This window comes from Pungitius pungitius, chromosome 2, assembly GCF_949316345.1.
Source record: "Pungitius pungitius chromosome 2, fPunPun2.1, whole genome shotgun sequence".
Taxonomy (NCBI): domain Eukaryota; kingdom Metazoa; phylum Chordata; class Actinopteri; order Perciformes; family Gasterosteidae; genus Pungitius; species Pungitius pungitius.
Window position 1 is genome coordinate 12,060,346 of NC_084901.1, and position 20,812 is coordinate 12,081,157.

General features: G+C 42.7%; 1 protein-coding gene across 2 annotated transcripts in view; it reads left to right on the plus strand.

The window, feature by feature from the left end:
- The window catches only part of scube1 (signal peptide, CUB domain, EGF-like 1), a 76,674-nt gene that overhangs the window by 40,122 nt on the left and 15,740 nt on the right, over positions 1-20,812 (plus strand). The window contains exons 7-8 of one of the 2 annotated variants that reach the window (XM_037460779.2): positions 1,298-1,387; positions 9,285-9,401. In XM_037460779.2, the coding sequence (XP_037316676.1) occupies positions 1,298-1,387; positions 9,285-9,401 (207 nt within the window). The remainder of the gene's footprint in view (positions 1-1,297; positions 1,388-9,284; positions 9,402-20,812) is intronic. The other variant, XM_037460780.2, reaches the window with a different exon arrangement.

The following is a 20,812-nucleotide window of genomic DNA, read 5'->3' on the forward strand; positions in this document are numbered from 1 at the left end:
CACGGTATTGGGCCAGGTCCGGGAATGGGACAATAATTACTCCTTAAACCCTCCTCCCTCCCTCGCCCCTTCACAGCCCATAGTGTGTATACATCAAAGCCCAGCACTATAGTGACAAGTGCCGTCCTTTTACAGAGAGATGCTCATTCAGGCCTTAATGACTCAGGCCCCAATGAAAGGCTGCCTCCCTCCCCACCATCTCTATGCCACACCACACGCATGTCATTTCAACAGTGATCCTTCCTCTTTCGCCATGGCCCACCCCTCAATCCCCTCACCCTCCAGCCTCCCCACACCACCCACCACCACCACCACCTCTGCTGTCCAGCTTTGGGAACGTGGTTTTTCCAACGTAGTCAGTGAAAGCCAGTTGTGATGTGTTCCATAGACAAACAGGCAACCAGCGCTGCCCCCAGACAACCTCCTCCTGCTTTTTGTTTTGTGTCTCTGCATGCCCTCCCCACACTCCCCCTTTAAACCCAATTTCTCAGTGTGTGTGCACCCCTTTTTTCCCCTCACATACCCCATTGACGGCCATGATGGGAGGGATTCTGTCTTTCTTCATTTTTCTTGCTCTAACTCTCCCTTTCTCTTTCTTACTCCTTACTTCTCTTTCCATCATTCCCTCTCAATTATCTTGCTCAGCCCTTCCAGCATCTCCCTCTGCTGTTTGACCTCCCCGTCCTCGTCCCCTGGCCCACTCTTTCATCGCGCTTTCCCTTCCGTCTCTGTTGCCACATTCAAGGAAGCTTGTCTTGGAAGTGTTACAAGTATCCTCACCTCCCTTTCTACCTCCCTCTCTTTATTGTATTCCTCCTTAATCGTAACACAAGGGAATCATTGCTGGCAAAATATGGTTTGATTTGGAAGACAGACACTCCATCAGCAACAACAGTAACATCAGACTTAACGTTCACTTCAAACCCCATTTCATCCTCCAAACCCAAATACCTCTAACCATGTTTGTTTTTGTTGACTTTCTACATATGTAAGCCCCGAACCTCCTCCCCTCCCTACCTACCAACTTGCCTACCTGCCGCTTCATTTTGTAAGCTACACACTGATACTGATCATTTCATTTATTTTGTTTTGTTCTTCTGTTTGCTCTGGGGGATTCATCATTTGTTTGGGGATTAACACTCTAACAGGGATTTTGGCGCTTCTTCATCGCTTCTTTGCTTCTTGGCTTTGTTAATTTTTATTTTGCTCAAACGCCAAGAGGGGCTGAAGGACTGGTCATTTGGGCTTCTCATTAACCTGCTGCTCACTGTTTGTCCCCTTGTCACTTGTGTTTTAGAGAAAGATGAGGCTGCAATTGAGAGCTCTGAGTTCAATGCCACGTCAGTAGCTGATGTGGACAAGCGGGTGAAACGGCGGCTACTTATGGGTAACTCTTTTCTTCCTCTTTCTATATGTTGCCATGGCGCTTGTGCTTGTATCCCCGACTCCACTTCTCTTCGTTCTTCCTCCTCTCTCTGTCGTTATTTTGTAAATCTTTTTTTTTTTTTTTTTTTTAAACCTTTGATGCCTACTGTGTTTCCCACAGTTTGTTTCATTGCGACACTATCTAAAGGAATGAAAACGGAGCTGAAGCGGTTCCTGGAACCTAAACTGGTCCTTCCTTATGTTACTTACCAAATCTCTGGATGGCTCTCAATGACTGACATTTATACTCTCAAATGCACCATGATCCAAATGTTTTTTTTACCATTCCCTTCCTTTTTCATCATGCATTTTGCAACAAAACAAAACCCTTGTAAGGGTTGCGTCTCCAACTTGCCCCATAGATTACAGAACTACATCATGAACGTTTTACGGTGCACCTGGTTCATTATTCTCAAAACCACAATCGCCAAGGGCAGGTTAAGGCGATTACCCTCTACTTAGTACGTCATTTTGTGTAAACCGGACAACCCATATCACTCTCTGCTCCCAAAACTCATTCTATGAGACTTTTATCATCAGGTCTTTTAAAATATCAATGTCTGGTCTTTTAGTGGGATGACTGGTGGTGAAACTAAAGATAAAAATAGCAAATTGGTCAAAAGGCCTGGCCATCCTTATACCCTTTTTTTCCTAAAATTGTCCACTCCTCTCACCTCCGCGCACGGACGTCCCACCCAAGGGGGAATCTCTGTGGTCTCCAGGCGTTCTTTGCCTCCTTTAAACACTAAAACACTAACACTGGCGGCTCAAGGTTTTGTTAATGCGTCATTATTGCGTTATTATAATGTTAATATCACGTTATTATTGCGTTAACACATCCACAACGGCAACCATTTTTTTAATGTGCGCTTGTTGGATGACCGTGAGAGTGCGATGTTGATCAGTATTGGCTTGAATAAGCATTACAAACATCAACACACGCATTACAAACATGCATAACAAATACCAGAACTACTGTACAGACTAGTTATGCTGCTTCCTAATGAAAAAAAAGTGTTTCTGCTTGTACTTGTTCATAAAGCAAAAGATCTATAAATGTAAACTTGCTTTTAAAAAGCACCGTATTTGCACCTTACACATGGGTAATACTTAACTGAATTAATAATAAAATGTTGCAATTAAAATATATTTATTCATTGAAATTATGTTTTTCAAACTAGAGCCATAGTGGGCTGACACAGATATTATCGTCATTAAATATTGATGTTTAATGCTTAAAAATTCCTGTGACTAGAGGTTTCATAACGATTGACACGTTGTCCGTTGGAAGCATGAGGAATTGGTGTCAGACGTGGGGGGGGCCGTCATAACAAATGGGAGGTGAGACTCAGTTGTAATTTAATGGTGGGACAGCTGATCAGCGACATCTGTACGTAACGGTCAGGTACTCTGTAACTGGCACTCAAAACAGATCAGGAGATCAGGGTTTTTTTATGTCACGCTAAGTTAATGCTAACCGTGGCTAGGTTGCTAACCTGCTTTCAGATGATCAACCAATCTTTCCATAAATGAATCAATGTTTACCTACAATCAGATTAATTAGACATAATCAAATTAGTCTTTTAGTCAAAGTGTACTTTTTCTGAAGCCCTACCTTTGCCCTCTCCTGTTTCAAATTTAACCTTTCTTTTAGTTTCTGAGCGAGTGGTACATGGGATTTGTCCCAGTGCCCCAGTCCCCGAAACCGATGTGCTACAGTTTGTTGTCTTTCAAATCCACTTCCATTCTTATATACACATTTCACTTCAGCAGGCTTTGGCTAGTGTGGAGGAATAGTGAAGAATTGATTCTAACAGATCCATCGGTCTGTCCTTCTCTCTCCTCCCTTTATGACCTTTTTTAACTATGTATTTGATTTCCTCACTCGTCACTCAACCTCCCATTGTACAAGCCTTTTGTCTATATCCTCTAGTGTTCTAGGGCTACCCACTCTAGGCCATGAACAACTCACTGTGACTAAATTACAGAAACCTCACAACCGAGATTAAAGTTTTTAATCCCTGTTCGGGAGTTTTCCTTTCACATCATCCCCTCCACAACAAGAGCTGCAATGCAGCACCGCTGTTTTCCAAGGTGTCTTTGACCCCTACATCACAATGAAGTGTGCATAGGCAATAACCTGAACTCAGAAATGTTTGCATGGTAGCGTGCTGCTGGATGTGCAACTATACAAGTACATTCAGTCCAAACAATGTCCCAAAAACCTGTTCACTTGTATCAGTAGTAATACTCATTGATGTCCTATCATATTTGGACACTTACCCTAACAATGTAATGACCAGTGCTGTTTGTGTTCCACACCTGTGGAGGGTGTCCCAGTGCTGCTCCGGGCGCAGCCTGAACAGCAGCAGTGTGTTAAATTTGACACGGCCATCAGTTTGTCGGCTTCGCCTGACATGCGTCTCTCATGTCTTCGCCCCCGCTGCCATCTACATGGCACCGATCAGAAAAAAGGGACTACTCAGATGAGGACTGTAGGTGAAGGTCTGGGGGGAGTGGGAGGGGAAAAGGAGAGAAGACATTTTATGTTGTAACATTTTAGAACACTAAGAGCCAGGTGCTGGACAGATGTAAGCAAAGTGTCAAAATAGAGACTGGTGGTACAGTTTTTGTGGACCTGGATTCCAAATAAACCTCTGGACAGATGGAGCTAAGCTGTGGTGTGTGCGTGCACAATAGAGATGTATCCATGCAGGGTGGTTTCAGGCAAGGGCTCTGATAACATCACGGGGGGGGGGGGGGGGGAAATAGGGGATATTGTCGAGCGCTGACATGTGACTGTGCCCTTATCTCCTTCCCCCAATAGTGCAGCAGTTGCAGTTACTTGGCATGACACTTAAGTATACATAGTGCACGTGGTTTTCCCTCACGCTCGCCAGCTTTAATCAATTGAATGTGTGTCCTCCTCTCACGGAAAGAGCGGTCAGCGTGGAGTCTGACTGACATGTATATACTTGCTGTCTTCCCCTTGTAATCCCCACAGATGGAGTCGCCGCCCTTGTTCTGTCTGCAGAGAGTTGTGTTCAGTTGCTTTCATATTTCTAAACTTCTCTAATCAAAACTGGTCCCTTCCTTTTTTTCATATTGATTTTATCTAGAGTCAAAGAGCCCGATGATTCTACTTGATCATACCAAGTATGCTAAATTAAATTTCAAATACATTTTTAGGTTTTTAGGTTCCTTATTGATCAAAGCAGTCAAGTCATAAGTTAACCACAGAGGTGCCTCTCCACCCATGTGATCCTGACATAATACAGAAGGTAGTATATATAGTATAGAAATTGTTGTTGTGTTTTGTAGTTTATCAAATGTGTTCAACACTAATCAGTGGAATTGATGGTATCCAGCCCCATGAAACATGGAGATATCAGTCTAAAAATCTAAGTAATAGCCCGGTGTGTGGACAGTAATCATGGAAAGTTTTACTTTGATATACTGAAGCTGAACCACTTTATAGAGGCTTCAGCGTAGGCCTCACGGCAAAGAAACCAGAGGAGTGATCGGCTGTGCTTGGCCGATTTGCAAGTTTCAATCACTTTTTATTGTCAGAGTATTTTGGATACAGCTATCCCCACCAAAGAGTGACAGCTCCCATAGCCACTCAGAAGCCAAACAGTGATGTTTGGATTTGAAGAAAAAAAAAGTACCCCCGCAAAACTGCGCGAAATGCGCTGAAATATTTTGTGTGACGTATAACATGGCTGCTGGACATAATACACTCAAAACACAGCAGATTAAATTCCTATTTTAGTTAAATATGGGAATGGTAAGGGGCATTTGGGATTGATATGGTTCTAATAATTGGTAGCTTTGTCTGAGAGAAATGCTGTAGTCAGCGCCGAATGTGCTAGCAATTAGCTGACTCGTTTACATCGTTAGCTTCTATCTTCAACCGATGGCTGGACATGTGCACTGCTGTTTGCAATATTTCTAGACTGATTTCCATAAGATACTTTCTAACTCTGTTAAGGCTTGTTGGAGTTGTTGTTATTGAATGCATTTTTTAAACGGATAAGTTGTGATTGTAGCCAAGACTCACAGCATTATCATATTTGATTGTGAAGTAAAGAATTGTCGAGTTGGAACTTGGTTCCGGCTCAGTTTTGTTTCCAATGTTAAAATTAGAGCTGTCAAAACGAACGCGTTAATCTATGCGAGATTCATGGCACTTCAAAAACAGCTGTCAAATAATGGAGATTTGAGAGCACAATAAGCTGTGAGTTGCTAGTTCCTGTTCCACCCCGTGGAATTCTGCCTCCAAGGCCATCAAATGTAACGTAGCGCTTTCCTGACCTGGACACTTTCCAGCTAACTATCCGGTAAAACTATTGATACAAATTAGTGTGTGTAATGTTTTCAGGTGATTTAACAGTGTTAAAGTAAGTGTTAGCTCCTTACCTTTAAGAGCCAAATACCATTCTAATTATGAGAGTCGATTTGTTCTTAACTAGAGTCGGTAAAAAGACGCTAACGGCGGTGAATTAGCCATGCGCTGGTCTTGCTCTAACCCGACCAGACGTCCATCATTGCAAAAAATTTCTTACCATCAAAATGATGTCAACATATCTGTGAACCCATTTATAACCATTCACAATAAGATACCCCGCTTCAAAACGCCCCAGTGTTGCCCAACCGTCGCCCGAGTGAGTCTCACTACTTTCTCTCATCAAAGTAACTTTCCTAGTAGTTAGACATCTAAATCTTTATAAATGAGATTTAAAATGTAGATTGGTTGACATGTAGGAATGAACATCACTTACGGTTTTTAGGTAATAAAAAAAGACTGGAAACGGCGTGAAATTACCCAGTGCCGGGTCCTGGTAATATTAGCTTTCACTGGAAACTGTTTTGCTATGTAGCTTGTGTTATATATATACAAAATACAATTAACAATTAAATTGTGCCTAAAATACACACTTTCTAAAGTGATTACTTATTACTTTAATCTTTAGAGGAAAAACAAACTTCTAGTTGCGAATAATCACGATTGATGAATTTCAAATTGTGCGATTGAATTAATTAAGCATTGAAAGCCCAAGTTAAAATCCAATAATCTTTTCTCCCTCATTTAAAGGGCCATTGTGTTAAAAATCCTTCACCTCTCTCCCTACTTTTCTAATCGAGTTGAACAACTTTGGTAGGTTTTAGTGCACTACTCGCTGTTGTTAACAATTCTTTGCTCTTCTACATGACTAAATAATAAAAATAAATATATTTAGAAATTATATTGAAAATATATTGTTTTACAAGCAGCAACTTATTGGCAAAAATGGATATTTGGATATTTTATTTAGAAAAAATCTGCGCTTGTGTAATTATAGCAGTGGCAGCCGATTGAAGTTTCACTTTTGTATATGTTATATAATATAATATATAACATATATAATATATATATATGTATATTGATGTTTTAGGCTTGTCAATCTCAAATATTTTATTCCACTTACAGCAACAAGCATAATTGCCACCAACTCAAATGTACTTCGCTCCACCTGGTTACCACAGTGAGCGCCCTGCTTGCGCTTTGTGTGGGGTTTTTTTGTGTCCATTTGTGTGTCTGTGTGTGTGCGTGTGTTGTTTGACGATCTCATTCTGACAGAGACAGAGGAGCCGTTGTGCGCTGCAGCGTGAGAAGGAATTACATAAAACTTACTACCAGATAAACACATCTCTACCATTGGATAATATGAAATATGAAAGTCCATCCTGGGCTGCTGTAGAAAGCAATGGCAGCGGAAGATACCGTAGCTTATGAAAACAACATTCTTATTTTGAGGTGATAATACAATGATTAAAACATTGTGTTTGAAACCCAAATATTAAATTTGATTTTGGCCAATGAATCCCATACTCCCTTTTTCTTTAAGCTTATATCAACAAATTTCAGCAGAAAACATTATGACATCCATCCACCAATCAATCGGCACCTTTAAGCAACGATTCCTAATGAAACATTCCCTTGCAGAAATATGTGTTGCTGCACACACAGACCAGGCTAGGAAAGAAGTATGCAGTGTTAGAAGGAAGGTGTAGAGGCTTGGAGAGGGGGCTGAGGGGGTTACGGGGGGCTCTTCCAGCACATCAATCACAGGCGTGGACGCGTCTGTGCTCTCGTGCTCAGTCTGGGCCCGGGGCTGGACTGGGGCGTGGCATGCAGAGAAAGAGGGGGCGGGGGTGGTCTTACCCAACTCACCTAATGATAGGGCCAACTGTACTCGGTATAAATCACTCTGACCCATAAACACTACCTCCGCATACATCAAGTCCACTCACATGCACATGTAGCTTTACACACACACGCAACGCTTTGTTGACTGTTTACACCTGTGCAGGCAGGCGGAACTTAGCCTCACGTTAATGCAACAATGCTCTCTTCCACACAGTTGACAAATACCCGGGCTCTGGAGGGGAGAGGAGACAGGGGTCCACTGTCTTACTTCTGTTCTGCCTTCATTCTAAAACACTTCTCCGTCCAAACAGAGTTTGGAACCTCTTCTGTGGGGAGAGAGAAATGTTGGACACAGAGCTTGGACGGATAAGCACATCGAGGAACAAATGCCGTCCAGAAAGCAGAGATTAAGGAAAGAAACCGTGGGATTGATGTTGTTTGGAGCCGCGCAAAAGAAACAAACAAATCCACAAACACCTTCCTGTTTCTCCATAGAATGTCACCGCCATCTTGGCTCCGATGCAGTTTGTGGCTCTGCGTTCTGAAAGGCCAATATGCTAATACATTGACCTCTGGACGTGGATGTGTTTGCCAGCCTGAAAGGGCTTTTCCTATTTCCCTCTTCACTTCTCTAGGGCACACAATCTCCTGCCGTTTTAATTAAATGGGGAAAAGCCGCCAAAAAGCAGGGGGGCTTTAATTGCTGCTGTTGTCCAAGAAAAGCCTTTCAATGTCAACTTTGTAGAAAATAAAGAACTTATTTTTGTTGATTTATTGTTGTTCTTTAGAACTTGAATTGTTAAATTAACCATTTGGGTAAAAATCCCCAAAATCTTGGATGTTGTCTGGAATTACTGGTCAGACTTAACAAAAGAGGAACAGCTACCAACGGAAATGTCCTTTAGGTGTAGTCCTATTGAATCCCTTTCAACAAACATAAGTCAATGTCATATTTCAGCCTCCTCAGCAATTCTCGGGCCCCATTGGGAAAGTGTGTGCTGAGCTTTACTAAAGCAACAAGGTGAGCTAGAGTTACCGTGAGCTGGTGTTTGTCTTGGGATCAGCTCGGGCGATACTCACAAGTCCCAGCAAACATTTTATCTGCGCTACGCAGAAGACATTTCTTTCTGGAGTAAAAGATACATGCCGAGTTCTGCTTTGTGTTTTCTAGACTTATTGTACAGCCCTCTACCTTGCACTAACTTTTTATTATTCTATCTAATTACATTAACCCTTCCTTTTTATTTGGATACAGGACCAACCTTTGGGCCAAAGACTTCTTCACCCTCCTTTTCCAGTATTGTGTCATGTGTTTTTGTGTTCTTGTAATGATGATAAACACATCTTGATTGACACTTTCTGTGTGTATGAAAACTGTATCCGTTGCCATATAAAAAAAAAAAAATGAAAAAATGCCTCTACTCATGAAAAGTGTTGTGATGTAATTTCCTCATCTGTTGTGTGTTGACAAAGCTACATGAGAAAACACGAGAATACATTTCATCTCACTGTTTATTTGTTTGTGTATTTTTCAACCGCATGAAGCCTTTTCTCTATCTACATCACCCTCCTGTTTTCTTTTTCATACTGCTTCCAAAGCGGGGGGGTCACATGTTAACACCCGCTTCTCCTCTCTCCCTCTTTCCAACTCCGTTCCGCCATCCTACAGAAACCTGCGCCGTGAACAACGGCGGCTGTGACAGGACGTGCAAAGACACGGCCACAGGGGTGCGCTGCAGCTGCCCCGTGGGATTCACTCTGCAGCCCGACGGCAAAACATGCAAAGGTCAGTTGATGCACGAACGCGTGGGAACATCATTTTTGGAGAATTCACCTCCCATCACACAAGTGCACGTGAATGCGTATTATTTGTGCCCACCACGTAAAATAACATCTTATATGACCTACTATTAGCATTGTTTTCGTGCTGAGCATGAAGAAAAAAAGACCCATCATGGTACTGATTGGGATTTTTGGCAAGACTCTGCCTGCATAGTATTTAAACGGAAGGCGTTTTGTGCTCCTGTGAGGTACCGGTAACCTTATTAGTTCAGATCCTGTACCCTGACCAATGAGCTGATCCTAACCATACATGGTCAATGTCTAACCTCGACCAAATGTCTCAACCAGCTATGCAGTGAAGGTGATGCCAAGAAATGTGGTGCGCTTCGTAGCTACGCATCACCGAGGGCGTTGTGTATGCACAGGAGGGCAGGTACAGGCCAGGCTATGACTGGTATCTAAGTGATCCCGATCCAGAGCCAAACCCAACCCCTCCAATCCGCTTCACTTCCAACCGCACTAAGCTCCGGCCACGGTCACTGCCGCCGCTTTCCCCTTTAGCTCAGCAAGGAAACTTTTCAGGTGGCAATCTTAGACAAAAAAACACCAGTATTAGTAACCCAGACTTGATTTTCTGTTCAAACATCATATTAACGTCATACTGCATTCTATTGTTTTTATCCGCCAACCAAAGTAAAATGTATTTTATTTCTTCATATGACTTAAAAAAACCAAAATGATTATACAGTATACACCTCAGGGTATGCTAGCTGGTGTAAAACATAGGAAACAATGGATATTTGTACTCGAGGTCTGGGCAAAGATCATACAATATTTTTGACTGAATTTCAATATTGCGTTAAGGACGACTGGTGTTTTCACAAAATATTATGAATTAACAGTATTATGGATATAATGACTGTGGGAACAAAATTAAAAAAAGAACAGTTAGAAAGAGGAAAAGGCAAGTTTGCTCCGAAATTTTTAAGACGAAATTGATATGATATGTTGCCCAGATGGCTCTCGTTTCTCTTTTGTAAAAATAGCTACAATTTATTGTGAGGAAGGATATGGATGGGGAGTTCCCCACAGGTAACACACTCGCTCAAGTAGTCATGAGAGTCTTCAGGTCAAGTCACAGCGGCATGTCTCTTTCTGGGAGCATCACTTAATGTGAGCGGGCTTTTTAAAATTGTATAATAGTGTAGATGTGCGTGTGTGTCCTGGATTGTGTGTGCGTTTGCGAACTCAGCTTCAGGCCGTTTTTGAGAATGTGACATGTAGGTGTGTAAATTCCTGGAGAAGGAGCTGTCTCAGGTCTGGCAGGCAGACGACACGTCTGCAAACTTTGATATGTTTGAACAGTGAGGCCCACGCTGCCCGGTATCTCTCTCGTCCACCCCCTGCAATACTTACAGACAGCACCACCCAGCTGCAGACTGGTAGATGTATTCAACTAGAGGACATACAGGATTAACCAGTCAATTGCCAGGACTCCTACCCCCCCCCCCCCCGCTGACCCTTTATGAAGGATAAGTGGCTTTGAAGATGACTGACTGACATCATCTTTTAAATCACTGTTGAAAATGTAAACTTTTTTTTATTGGTTTAGGTTTGTAAAATGAAGGCCCGTCACATTAAGGTTAAGATCATGGTTTAAGTTACCGTACATTTTTAGTTCAGTTAAGAGGAGCTTGGTTGCCATTGATACAATAATAATCTCTTGCTAAGGTTAGGGAGGCATGGTGTTTAGGGTTCACAGAAACCGACTGACTCTCAGTTGGATCAAGCACATGATTAGCGGTCTCCCAGCCTAATGTACAATATGTCATTTTCTGGTGCTATGGGTCTCTCAATTGATACAATAACAATATGAGTTTTATGAGCTGTTGAAAGCGCTTGGGATGATGGGATTTGTTGCTCATTGCAAAGTAAAAAACACTAACAGCTATACAACTGATCATAAAAAAAGGGATTTCAAACTGGATAAAAGGTCAATTCATGGCAGCTTCTGACAACCAAACAGACCACTTGGTAAAAGGGATATGGCAGAACTGACAAGCAACTAAATGAAAATCACCTTTTGCTTGAGTAAAATGACATATTTCTGAGCTTTATGGTCAGCAAAGTTACCTTAATTGAGGCCAATAAAGTCAAGTTAATAGATTCATTTCAGGGTACTTTTTCATAGGGTGACAGAACATATAGAAAATAAAAAGCCATGATCATGAGGCCATCCATTCAGCTTTGGAAGTTCCTCCAGCAGTAGCGTCTGCTGACTGACATGTAACTATACAGTTGCATGCTGGGAGAACATCCCGTCTGCCACTCTGATGTCAAGTTCAAGCCCAGCAGCCTGTGCGAACACTTCAACTCTGCCGGTGTGCGGTGATTTGTGGTCCTCACGGAACCCGGCATTTACGCTGGTGGAAAAATGAAAAGTTTCCCCTGTTGTGTTTGACCATGAGTTGAGTGGAGAAGATGGATAGGAGTGAGGTCCAGCTGCGCCCCGCCCACATAATTTGGCTGTGGATCAGCCCCGTGGGCCTCATAAATCCCTGAGCTGGGATCAGTGCTGAGGGGAGCTGAGAGATACAGAGCAGGCGGCGCACATCAGTCAGTACCTATCAACCGGGCATCAGGCAGGGAGACACACACATCGGGTGTGCTTAATGCTGCTGTTTGAACCTCAGCTAGACAATGACCACGGTGTGCAGGACTTGTGTGATGTGGCATAACATGCATTTTGTATGAAATCTCTGGGAGCTTTAAAAATCTATTCATTTCTCTTCCAAAGAAAAACTAGGCAGTATTTGCAAGAAGCAATAACATCAATTTCAAGGCTGAAAGGCTCGTCTGGATTTGAACTTTTCTTTGGTCTGGAAAAATGGCTCCCATTCACTCTAAAAGTGAATCACCCAAATTACCCAAGACACTATACATGTTCCATCTGATCTCTAAATTTCAAGCGCTGGTCTTATTAGTCCAATTTTTGAGATATCTGTCTCTGAAGATAGAAAGAAGAATGGAATGATGTTTTTTGTCCTCAGCATTAAAAATTCCATTACTCTTCAATTTGTCATCCTCCAACCAATATACCCATTACTCAAGAGTAATTACTACACTATTCCTGGAGTTTTTCCTGGAACAAGTTAAAAAAGAATCCCCAAGAACAGAATGTTCTCCTAAAAATGTGGTTAGATGGGTCAAACGAACACAGGACTTTCACCCAGTAGACCAGACCCCTGTTCATGTTAAGTGAAGTGTGAGATTAAGCAATCCGTTGACAGCCTGTGCTCGGGTTTAGCCAGTGGGACAAGGAAATAGATCCATTTGAACTTTTAAGTGTAAAGTTCACTCCCATCGTGTTGGAACAGAGGCAGAAATCTGACATACGATTTGCGTGGATAGATACCACAACTCTTGAAGTAGTTTGGGCAATCTGACCCTTAAAACCACCAGATTTAATGCTTTGTTTGGGCTATTTACTGCTGATTGATATTCAGCAGTAAATAGGCTGACAGAAAATGAGTGGTGGAAGACATCTTCCTGGTCTCCCTGACCAGCAGGATGCTCCCATCTGTAAACTTTAAAAAACTCCTCCTGAAGAGCATTTTGTAAATACTCCTGTGTGATAGTGGGCTTCTTGTAACCGTGGCAACATCATAGACAGGTTGCAGTTTCTCTGAGAGTTAGTTAATCAATATCTCTCGCTCAAGCGTATAAATGTGTGTGTCTGTGTCTGCGTGTCGAAGGTAGCGCGTGTTATCTCATTAGTGTTAGCAGTATATCATCAGACTGGAGTATAATTGCTGGCATTTAGTATACCAAACATGCAATAGTAGTCAGCGGCAAGATAAGTGTCCCACTGCGAGGTGGTCTTGCCTAAAATGTTACTGAGTTGCTCAATAGACACAGACAGTTTCCTCTCTCTCTGTCTGCGTCAACCTTGCTCTCAAGCCAAGGGGATGTGCCCCGTCGTGTCTGTCTATCGTAATAATTTCTATACAAACCATGTAGGGCATGTTTAAAACCTACCAGTCCAATAAACACCCTTTCATCTATGCTGACAGACGAGGCGGTTCAGCCTCTCACGATGACAGACGCACCAACCACGAGGAGGCGGTTCATCCCGGGGCTCCTGTGCCGACAACTGTGTGAAAAGGAGAGAGAGAGAGAGAGAGAGAGAAAAAGAGGTTGAGCGGAGGAAGATTTATTTTTTTGAACCCTTGAACCCTGCTTGATTAGAAGGTGCACGCTGCAGGAAGGATGAGTTACTTTGTGTGTTTGTGAATGTGGGAGGCTGTTTCTGTGTGTTATTCAACACACATTGAGGTTGCATTGTAGGTTGCATGTTAGAATATGTTTTGGATAGCGTGTGGTTGGTGCACTGTATTGGCACCTGAGACACCTCCCCACTGGCCTGCATTCCTCCTCTACCTGAAAAAGACTTGAAAGCGCACACAAACACACACACACACACACACACACACACACACACACACACACACACACACACACACAGTCAGATCAAACTAAGACATGATCACATCCGCATGACAGCTAATAGTCTCCTAAAAAAGGAAAGACATTACCACTTAATGCATATAAATATGCTATATATCCCAGTTTTCAGATTTCCAGCTTGTTCATTAAGAACAAGTTGAGTTGGCTCCCATCCCCTCCATGACTCTAAGGGGACCATAACTTCATCCTGCTGTATTGAAGAAGTATAAAGTCATGTTTACTCACAGATTAAATCAAGATGAGACGAGAGGGGTCGCCCACCTCGTAAATGTAAAACACTTCTGCATGTTGCCACCTGGTTTTAATATCTGTGGCACTTTTGCTGCTCTTACAATTAATACCTTTGATGTGATAATTATATGTGTTAATGTAATTTCTGTTGATTGTTGTGCACAATGGTCCTGGGCACTAATGCAGTCATAAAGCTGCAGTCTATCACCTCAGATGACTGCGGCCCGGTGGGCAGCCCTCGCCCTGGCCCAGCCAGGCTTAGCCAGTCCCAGATTACTGGCTGTTTTATTGTTGTGTAAAAGAGAGAGTTTCCCTTGGCCCACATAACCTCGCGGAGTGTTTGTTATTTAACAGAATCTAGTGCTGAGGTCATTTAATACCTGAATAAATACACGCTACCTCCCGACCTGATGTCCGTCTGACCCAGCGGAGAAAACCTGCGCTCTCGAAAACTTGATCCACTGTACTCAGCCCGTAATTATTTGTAGAAGTTCAGGTTTCGGGAAAATGTACACAGTTTAATTACTTTTTACTGTAAATATTTGGTGAAACTATATTTGGTAAAACTCTCCACTGTGTGCAGCTCTGGAGGTATGATTAGCACATTCCTGTAAGCAAGTCAACGCGACAACGGAAGAGTTTTTATCCCTGGTCAGTTTGTTCCATCTCTTCCTCTCAGGAACAGAATAACCAGTCAAGCCTCTTACATAAGAGCCTGAGCCTGGGCTGAGCTGTAGATGAAGGGGTCAGAGGTGAGGAGTAAGGGTTCAGTCACTCCACCCTCATTGGTGGCGCGGTAGGTTTAGGCTTCAGTGCTAATTAATGAGCTCAGGCCCCCTCGGCCTTTATCCCCCTGCAGCAGCATCGGGGTACCTTCTGGAGTCGGGTTTCTCATTCCAAACATTGGACTTCTCAAACACAGCCCTGAGGCTTACAGAGTAGCAGGCAGGGGGGGGTGTGGGGGGGGTGGAGAACTTGTTTCCTTTGGCCCAGGTGGACGTTAGCAAGACTTCTCATTTGGCCCTCAGCCTCCTTCCTAGCCACAGCAGTTTATGTCAAGAGTCCACATCCAAAATGAAAAATGAATCCCCTCAAGGTCAGTGTTGAACTACTAGTGGATTCGCTTCAAACTGTCGTAGGAAATATTGCATTTTCTACGGCTCTGTTCCTATCAGTTATTAACATGCATCCGGGTGATCCTAGGTGGGGTACAGCTAAGTAAGTACGAACGTGTCATGTCAAAGCCGCTCACCCTTCATACAGGGTCGCAGGGGGGCTGGAGTCAATCTCCAGTAACATGGGGCGAGCGACGGGGCACACCCTGGATTGGTCGCCAGTCAACCGCAGGGCTGACACACAGACGAACAACCATTCACACTTACCAGCAATTTAGTGTCACCAATCAACCTAAACCCCAGGGCATATCTTTGGACTGTGGGAGGAAGCCGCACTACCCAGAGAGAACCCATATACAGCAGGGGAAATAAGTATTCAACGCGTCACAATTTTTCTCAGTAAATATATTTCCAAAGGAGCTATTGACATGAAATGTACCAGATGTTGGTAACAACCCAAGTAATACATACAAAGAAACCAGAACAAAGAAGTTCAGAAATAATAATAATATGTAATAATGTGAAATGACACAGGAAAGGTAATGACAGCTTCAAGACGCCTCCTGGATGGAGAAACTAGTCGCATGCGTTGCTCTGGTGTGATTTTGGCCCATTCTTCCACACAGTCCTCAAATCTTGAAGGTTCTGTGGGCCTCTTCTATGAATCTTGATCTTCAGTTCTTTCCATAGCTCTTCAATGGGATTTAAGTCAGGTGACTGGCTGGGCCATTCTTGCAGCTTTATTTTCTTTCTTTGAAACCAGTTTAGAGTTTCCTTGGCTGTGTGTTTGGGATCATTGTCTTGCTGAAATGTCCACCCTCGTTTCATCTTCATCATCCTGGTAGATGGCAGCAGATTCCTTTGTACGCTTTAGACCAGAATGCTTCTGGTACCCCAGATGTTTGTACATGATGACATCAAGCTACCCATGCATTTGAACTCACAGATTTTCACAATTACATTTTTTTGCTCGTATACAGAGAATGCCGTTCTATCCTTACAAATTGCAATTGATTGTTTTACTAGTGCGTGTGTGTGTCTCTGTGAATGTGTGCGTCGGTTGGTGATGAAAACCCCCAGTATGGAAACCACTGACTTTGACCACTGGTTTGCATGGACACAGATGGATGAGCGGATAATTACAATGATGTCTCCCAGACCAAAGCAGAAATGAGAATTTGTCTTGATGGAGGTTAAACACCAGAGGGACAACTGATCTAAGGCCATCGTCTTCTGCCTCCACTCAGTGGACTTTATCATTTCAAGATGTGCAGAGGCATAATATATTTATTTAAGCTCAAAGCTTATTTAAGCTTCATTAAAGGTAATTACCCCGTTATGGGTCTCAGCCACCCGGAATGGTCATTAAGTGTGGGTAGCTGCGGTCGCTCTGACAGTGTTTGTGGCTGCCATAATACTTCTGAAACGGTGTCTGTCTGCATTGGGTGGACCGGGGGTGGTAACAACTTCTTTTATAAAGTCATTACAGCAGAGACGTCGTGGGCAAAGGCTGGAATGTTGTGGACTTGCTTACACTAAACAATTTTACCGTAAATTAACGGTAACTTACTGGCAGCATGGACGCCAGTAACTCACCATTATTTTACACCATGTTACCATAATTTAAAAATAAATGTTGCCGTAATTCTGATTACAATATGTTATGGTGCATTCTAACCAATTTAAACGTATATTAGCGGTAGGTTCTTGGCATCAGGAACATCACTACCTTACAGTTTTGTTTTTTCAAATTTGTATAGTATGTTATTATTACTGTTTTAGTTAACATTAAGTACAATACTTTTTCATTGAATTCCCTACAAATAAAATAAAGACAAGAAAACTAATTTAATACATAATTGTTGCAGTTCATTAAAAGCCAACCATTTCAGGGCCATTTTAATCCAAGAACAACACATCTGTTTACATTGTATTATACATTGGGAGGTGTTTTGTAAGTCAATGCTAACATAAACCATGTCATTGGTGTTGTAACTAAAACCGTTCAGAAAGGGCATTGAACCACAGTTTGTTGTAGGCGTATAATTACAGAGTATGGTGACATAAGGTTACCACAGAACTGTGAGGTGGCTCAGCCTGGGTGAAGTGCTTAAAAGAATATGGGACATGAAAGAAGAAATTCAACAATTCTATGAGAAGAAAGGAAAGACATCCCAGAACTCTCAGGTGCAGATGGCAGATTTCGGATTTGCTGTTGATTTGACTGCACAAATGATAGCACAAAATACATGAAATGTACAGCTGCCCAGTTGCCAACATTGAAGAGGCCACACCCTCAGTTGATCACCTCTGCAGACACTCACCCATGTTAGGAGCAGTGCATGGAGAGTTTACAAGGCAACTTCAAGAATTCAAAACTGTCGCGAATGAAATCCATATGATCAATTCTCACTTTACCTGCAGTGTGGATAATGCTCCAAGTAATGTTCAGCTTGGACTCAATGACCTCCAGTCTGATTACTACTGGCAGGCACTAAAGATATCACGATTCTTCACTCTTCTCTCAAGGAGGATAACTTTCCACAAATTAGCTGCGATTGACTCCAGCCCCCCGTGACCCTGTATCAAGGATAAGTGTTTTGGAGATGGATGGATCCTCTTTTACTGATGATCACCTGTCAGCTGCCCTTTGCAGATCCACCTCAGACATTCAAATATACTTCAATGCACTTGTTCAAGCCCAAGACAGACTGGATTTTTCTCACCAAGTACATGAAAAGCATTTATTACTTGTATAACTTGAATCAAATGCTGGTCTATATATGTATTTTTTTGAAGGTTTAAAGGTATGTTTTGACATTTTCATAGACTTATTGTGACATCAATTCTTACCAGCTTTCTTACCATGTTCACCCTCGACTGCACGCTCGTACATGGTTCCAACACCATCATCAAGTTTGCAGACAAGTTTGTTGGGCCTCATCAATAACAATAATGGATTAGCGCGACAGGGAGGAGGTGCTGTGGTGCGCCAACAACAACCTTGCCCTCAAAATATGCAAAGACAAAGGAGCTTTTTGTGTACTTCAGGAAGACCAAAGGCTGCATGCACATTCCCATCCACATCAAACCAGCTTTAAGGTGTCTGGGTTTCCACATCTTCGAGGCACTCTCTTGGACACCTCAGCACCGGTCAAGAAGCCACACCCGCGTTTCTTCGTCCTGAGGAGATCCACATATCACCTCATATCCTGGTTACCTTCTACCGCTGCACCATTTAAAGCATCCTAACGAAATGCATCGCAGTTTGGTATAGGAAGTGCTTTGCGTCAGGCTGCGAACTACTGCATTAATTCCATTCACCTCAAGCTCTGCCTGCGGAGAGCACGCAGCATCATCCGGATTACCACACACCCCAGCCACGGTCTGTTTGCCCTCCTTCCCTCTGGGGTCCAGGAACCTCCGTTCCAGGACCAGCAGACTCAGGAACAGTTTCTACCCTCTAGCGGTCAACCCACTCAACCCCCACCATCCCCTTTCCCATACCCCCTCCCCCCCAATCACCCTTGCACCTTAATGTCTACATATAGACTTTTAGATTATTTTTTGGACAATACAATTTGAGCAGAATTAAGTTAAGCCTATTGGTTCGTCCCAATTTCTCATGCAGCCCCTTGGGAGAATGAATTGCCCACCCCTGGGCTAGAGTGAACTTATACTGCCCCTTCAGATACTTAATTATAAAATCGTCAACAGTGTACCATGGAATTTACAGTAAAGCATTAAATTCGCCCCTGTGCATACCACAAACTTACTATATCAGCTCACACATTCAAACCAGAGTTTCAACTCAACTCCTGAAGTTGTTCCGGTGCCATTTCTCACCTGATACCTTCAAGAATCACAAAAATGGAAGAAAAGATCAATTTATAACCCGTCCTGAAAAGAAGTGTCAATGTTGGTAATTGCAGGGTGTGTTTAACTTGAGGAGGTGACCAGGAGGGCAAAAAAGACTTCCCTCTTCACAGATAGAGATCAGCCCTACCAGCTACTGTCATCACATCAAAGAAAAAGAACAGGAAGATGACCATGATTGATTTGAATCCTTTGGCAGATGGCGCTGGCGGTTAGACATGAGTTAATAGACAATGCGAAGCGAAACTGGGAATAAATTAATAACGAGAGACCGATAAGAAGAAACGTACAACATCAAAAGGCGTTGCAAATGGGGATATCCGTCTCACCCAAATTAAGGGACAGTCCCTCTAAAAGGCTGCTGACAGGGCACAGCGGGACACGTAGTTTACTACATTTCTACCGCCAGTTCATTGTGGATTCCTGTATCTGCTCCATATTTAGATGAAGGGTTCATTCAGGAGAAGCTCCCTGAGGATAGGGAGCAAGAGGATCAGGCCAGGAAGGCCAGAGTCTACCCTGACGGAAAAACACAGCGGCTTAGTTATTCGCTGTTTTACAAGGGCTGTTTGAGTCAGTGTGCTGACTGGACCTCTCTGTCCTCTCGGTACCTTCTCTTGACCTTGTTAAGTGCAGGGTCTGAATTGATGAAGCTACCAACGCGCTCTCACTCCCTCCTCGTCCACTGCTGACCAGTTAGTGGCCCTTTGGCACTCTTGTAACCCCTCTATTGTTGTTTTGATGGTCTCTGGGACAATTTGCGGTAATTACATATATAGTGTCTTGTCAAAACAAGACTTTGCTTTTAGGTTTATTTATGCAACAAAACAAATGATCAGGCCCAGCCTAAAATTTGCCCACCAAGGCAGCAGTTACTTTTTCTAAATATTTAGTTGTATGCTATTTATTTATGTTGAATATTTCTGTTCTGCAACTGCTGTCAGCGAAACAATTCTCAAAAAGAAGTCAAATCTAAACATGACAACAATTGTACATTTATATAAATGGAGCCAGTAAAGCTATTGCAAAAGTATGAAAATGGAAGATCAAATTAATGAACATTACATCATGATCAAAATGGAATATTTTCGAATCCGTTTCAATTCATTTGTCAGAGGAGTTGCTGCTGGTGCGGAGGGAGGCAGGACTCAAACGCAGAGTTTCAAAAAAGTGCTCTTAAAATCCAAACAAAGGCAGACATGCAAAACCGACAGCATGACGTAGACAATGACGCAACAACAGGCACACAGGGCTTAAATACACTAGGGAGTTGCAGGTGATTGGACACAGGTGGAAACAATCAGGCAATCACAGGACAAGGCAGGAAGTGAAGCTAACCCAGGGACACAAGAGACATGAAACTACAAAATAAAACAGGAAGAAGAACCAAACCGTGACATCATTAGAAGTCTCAATTGAGATATGGCCTGTATTATTAGTACTAACCTTACCAGATTTAATTTTTGAGCAATTTACAGCCGGTGCTTGGGTGAGGCCTAATTTTTTCAAAGCGCATTATCTTATGAATGCATTGAGATAATTTTTTTTATTTAACCTTGGGTCCAACTGATTCTCATGATTGTGATACCTCAGGATTACCTGCATTGAATTTCATTACATCTGGCACAGACATCCCCTGGGACTCAGGAAAGCCTCATCTCCAGTA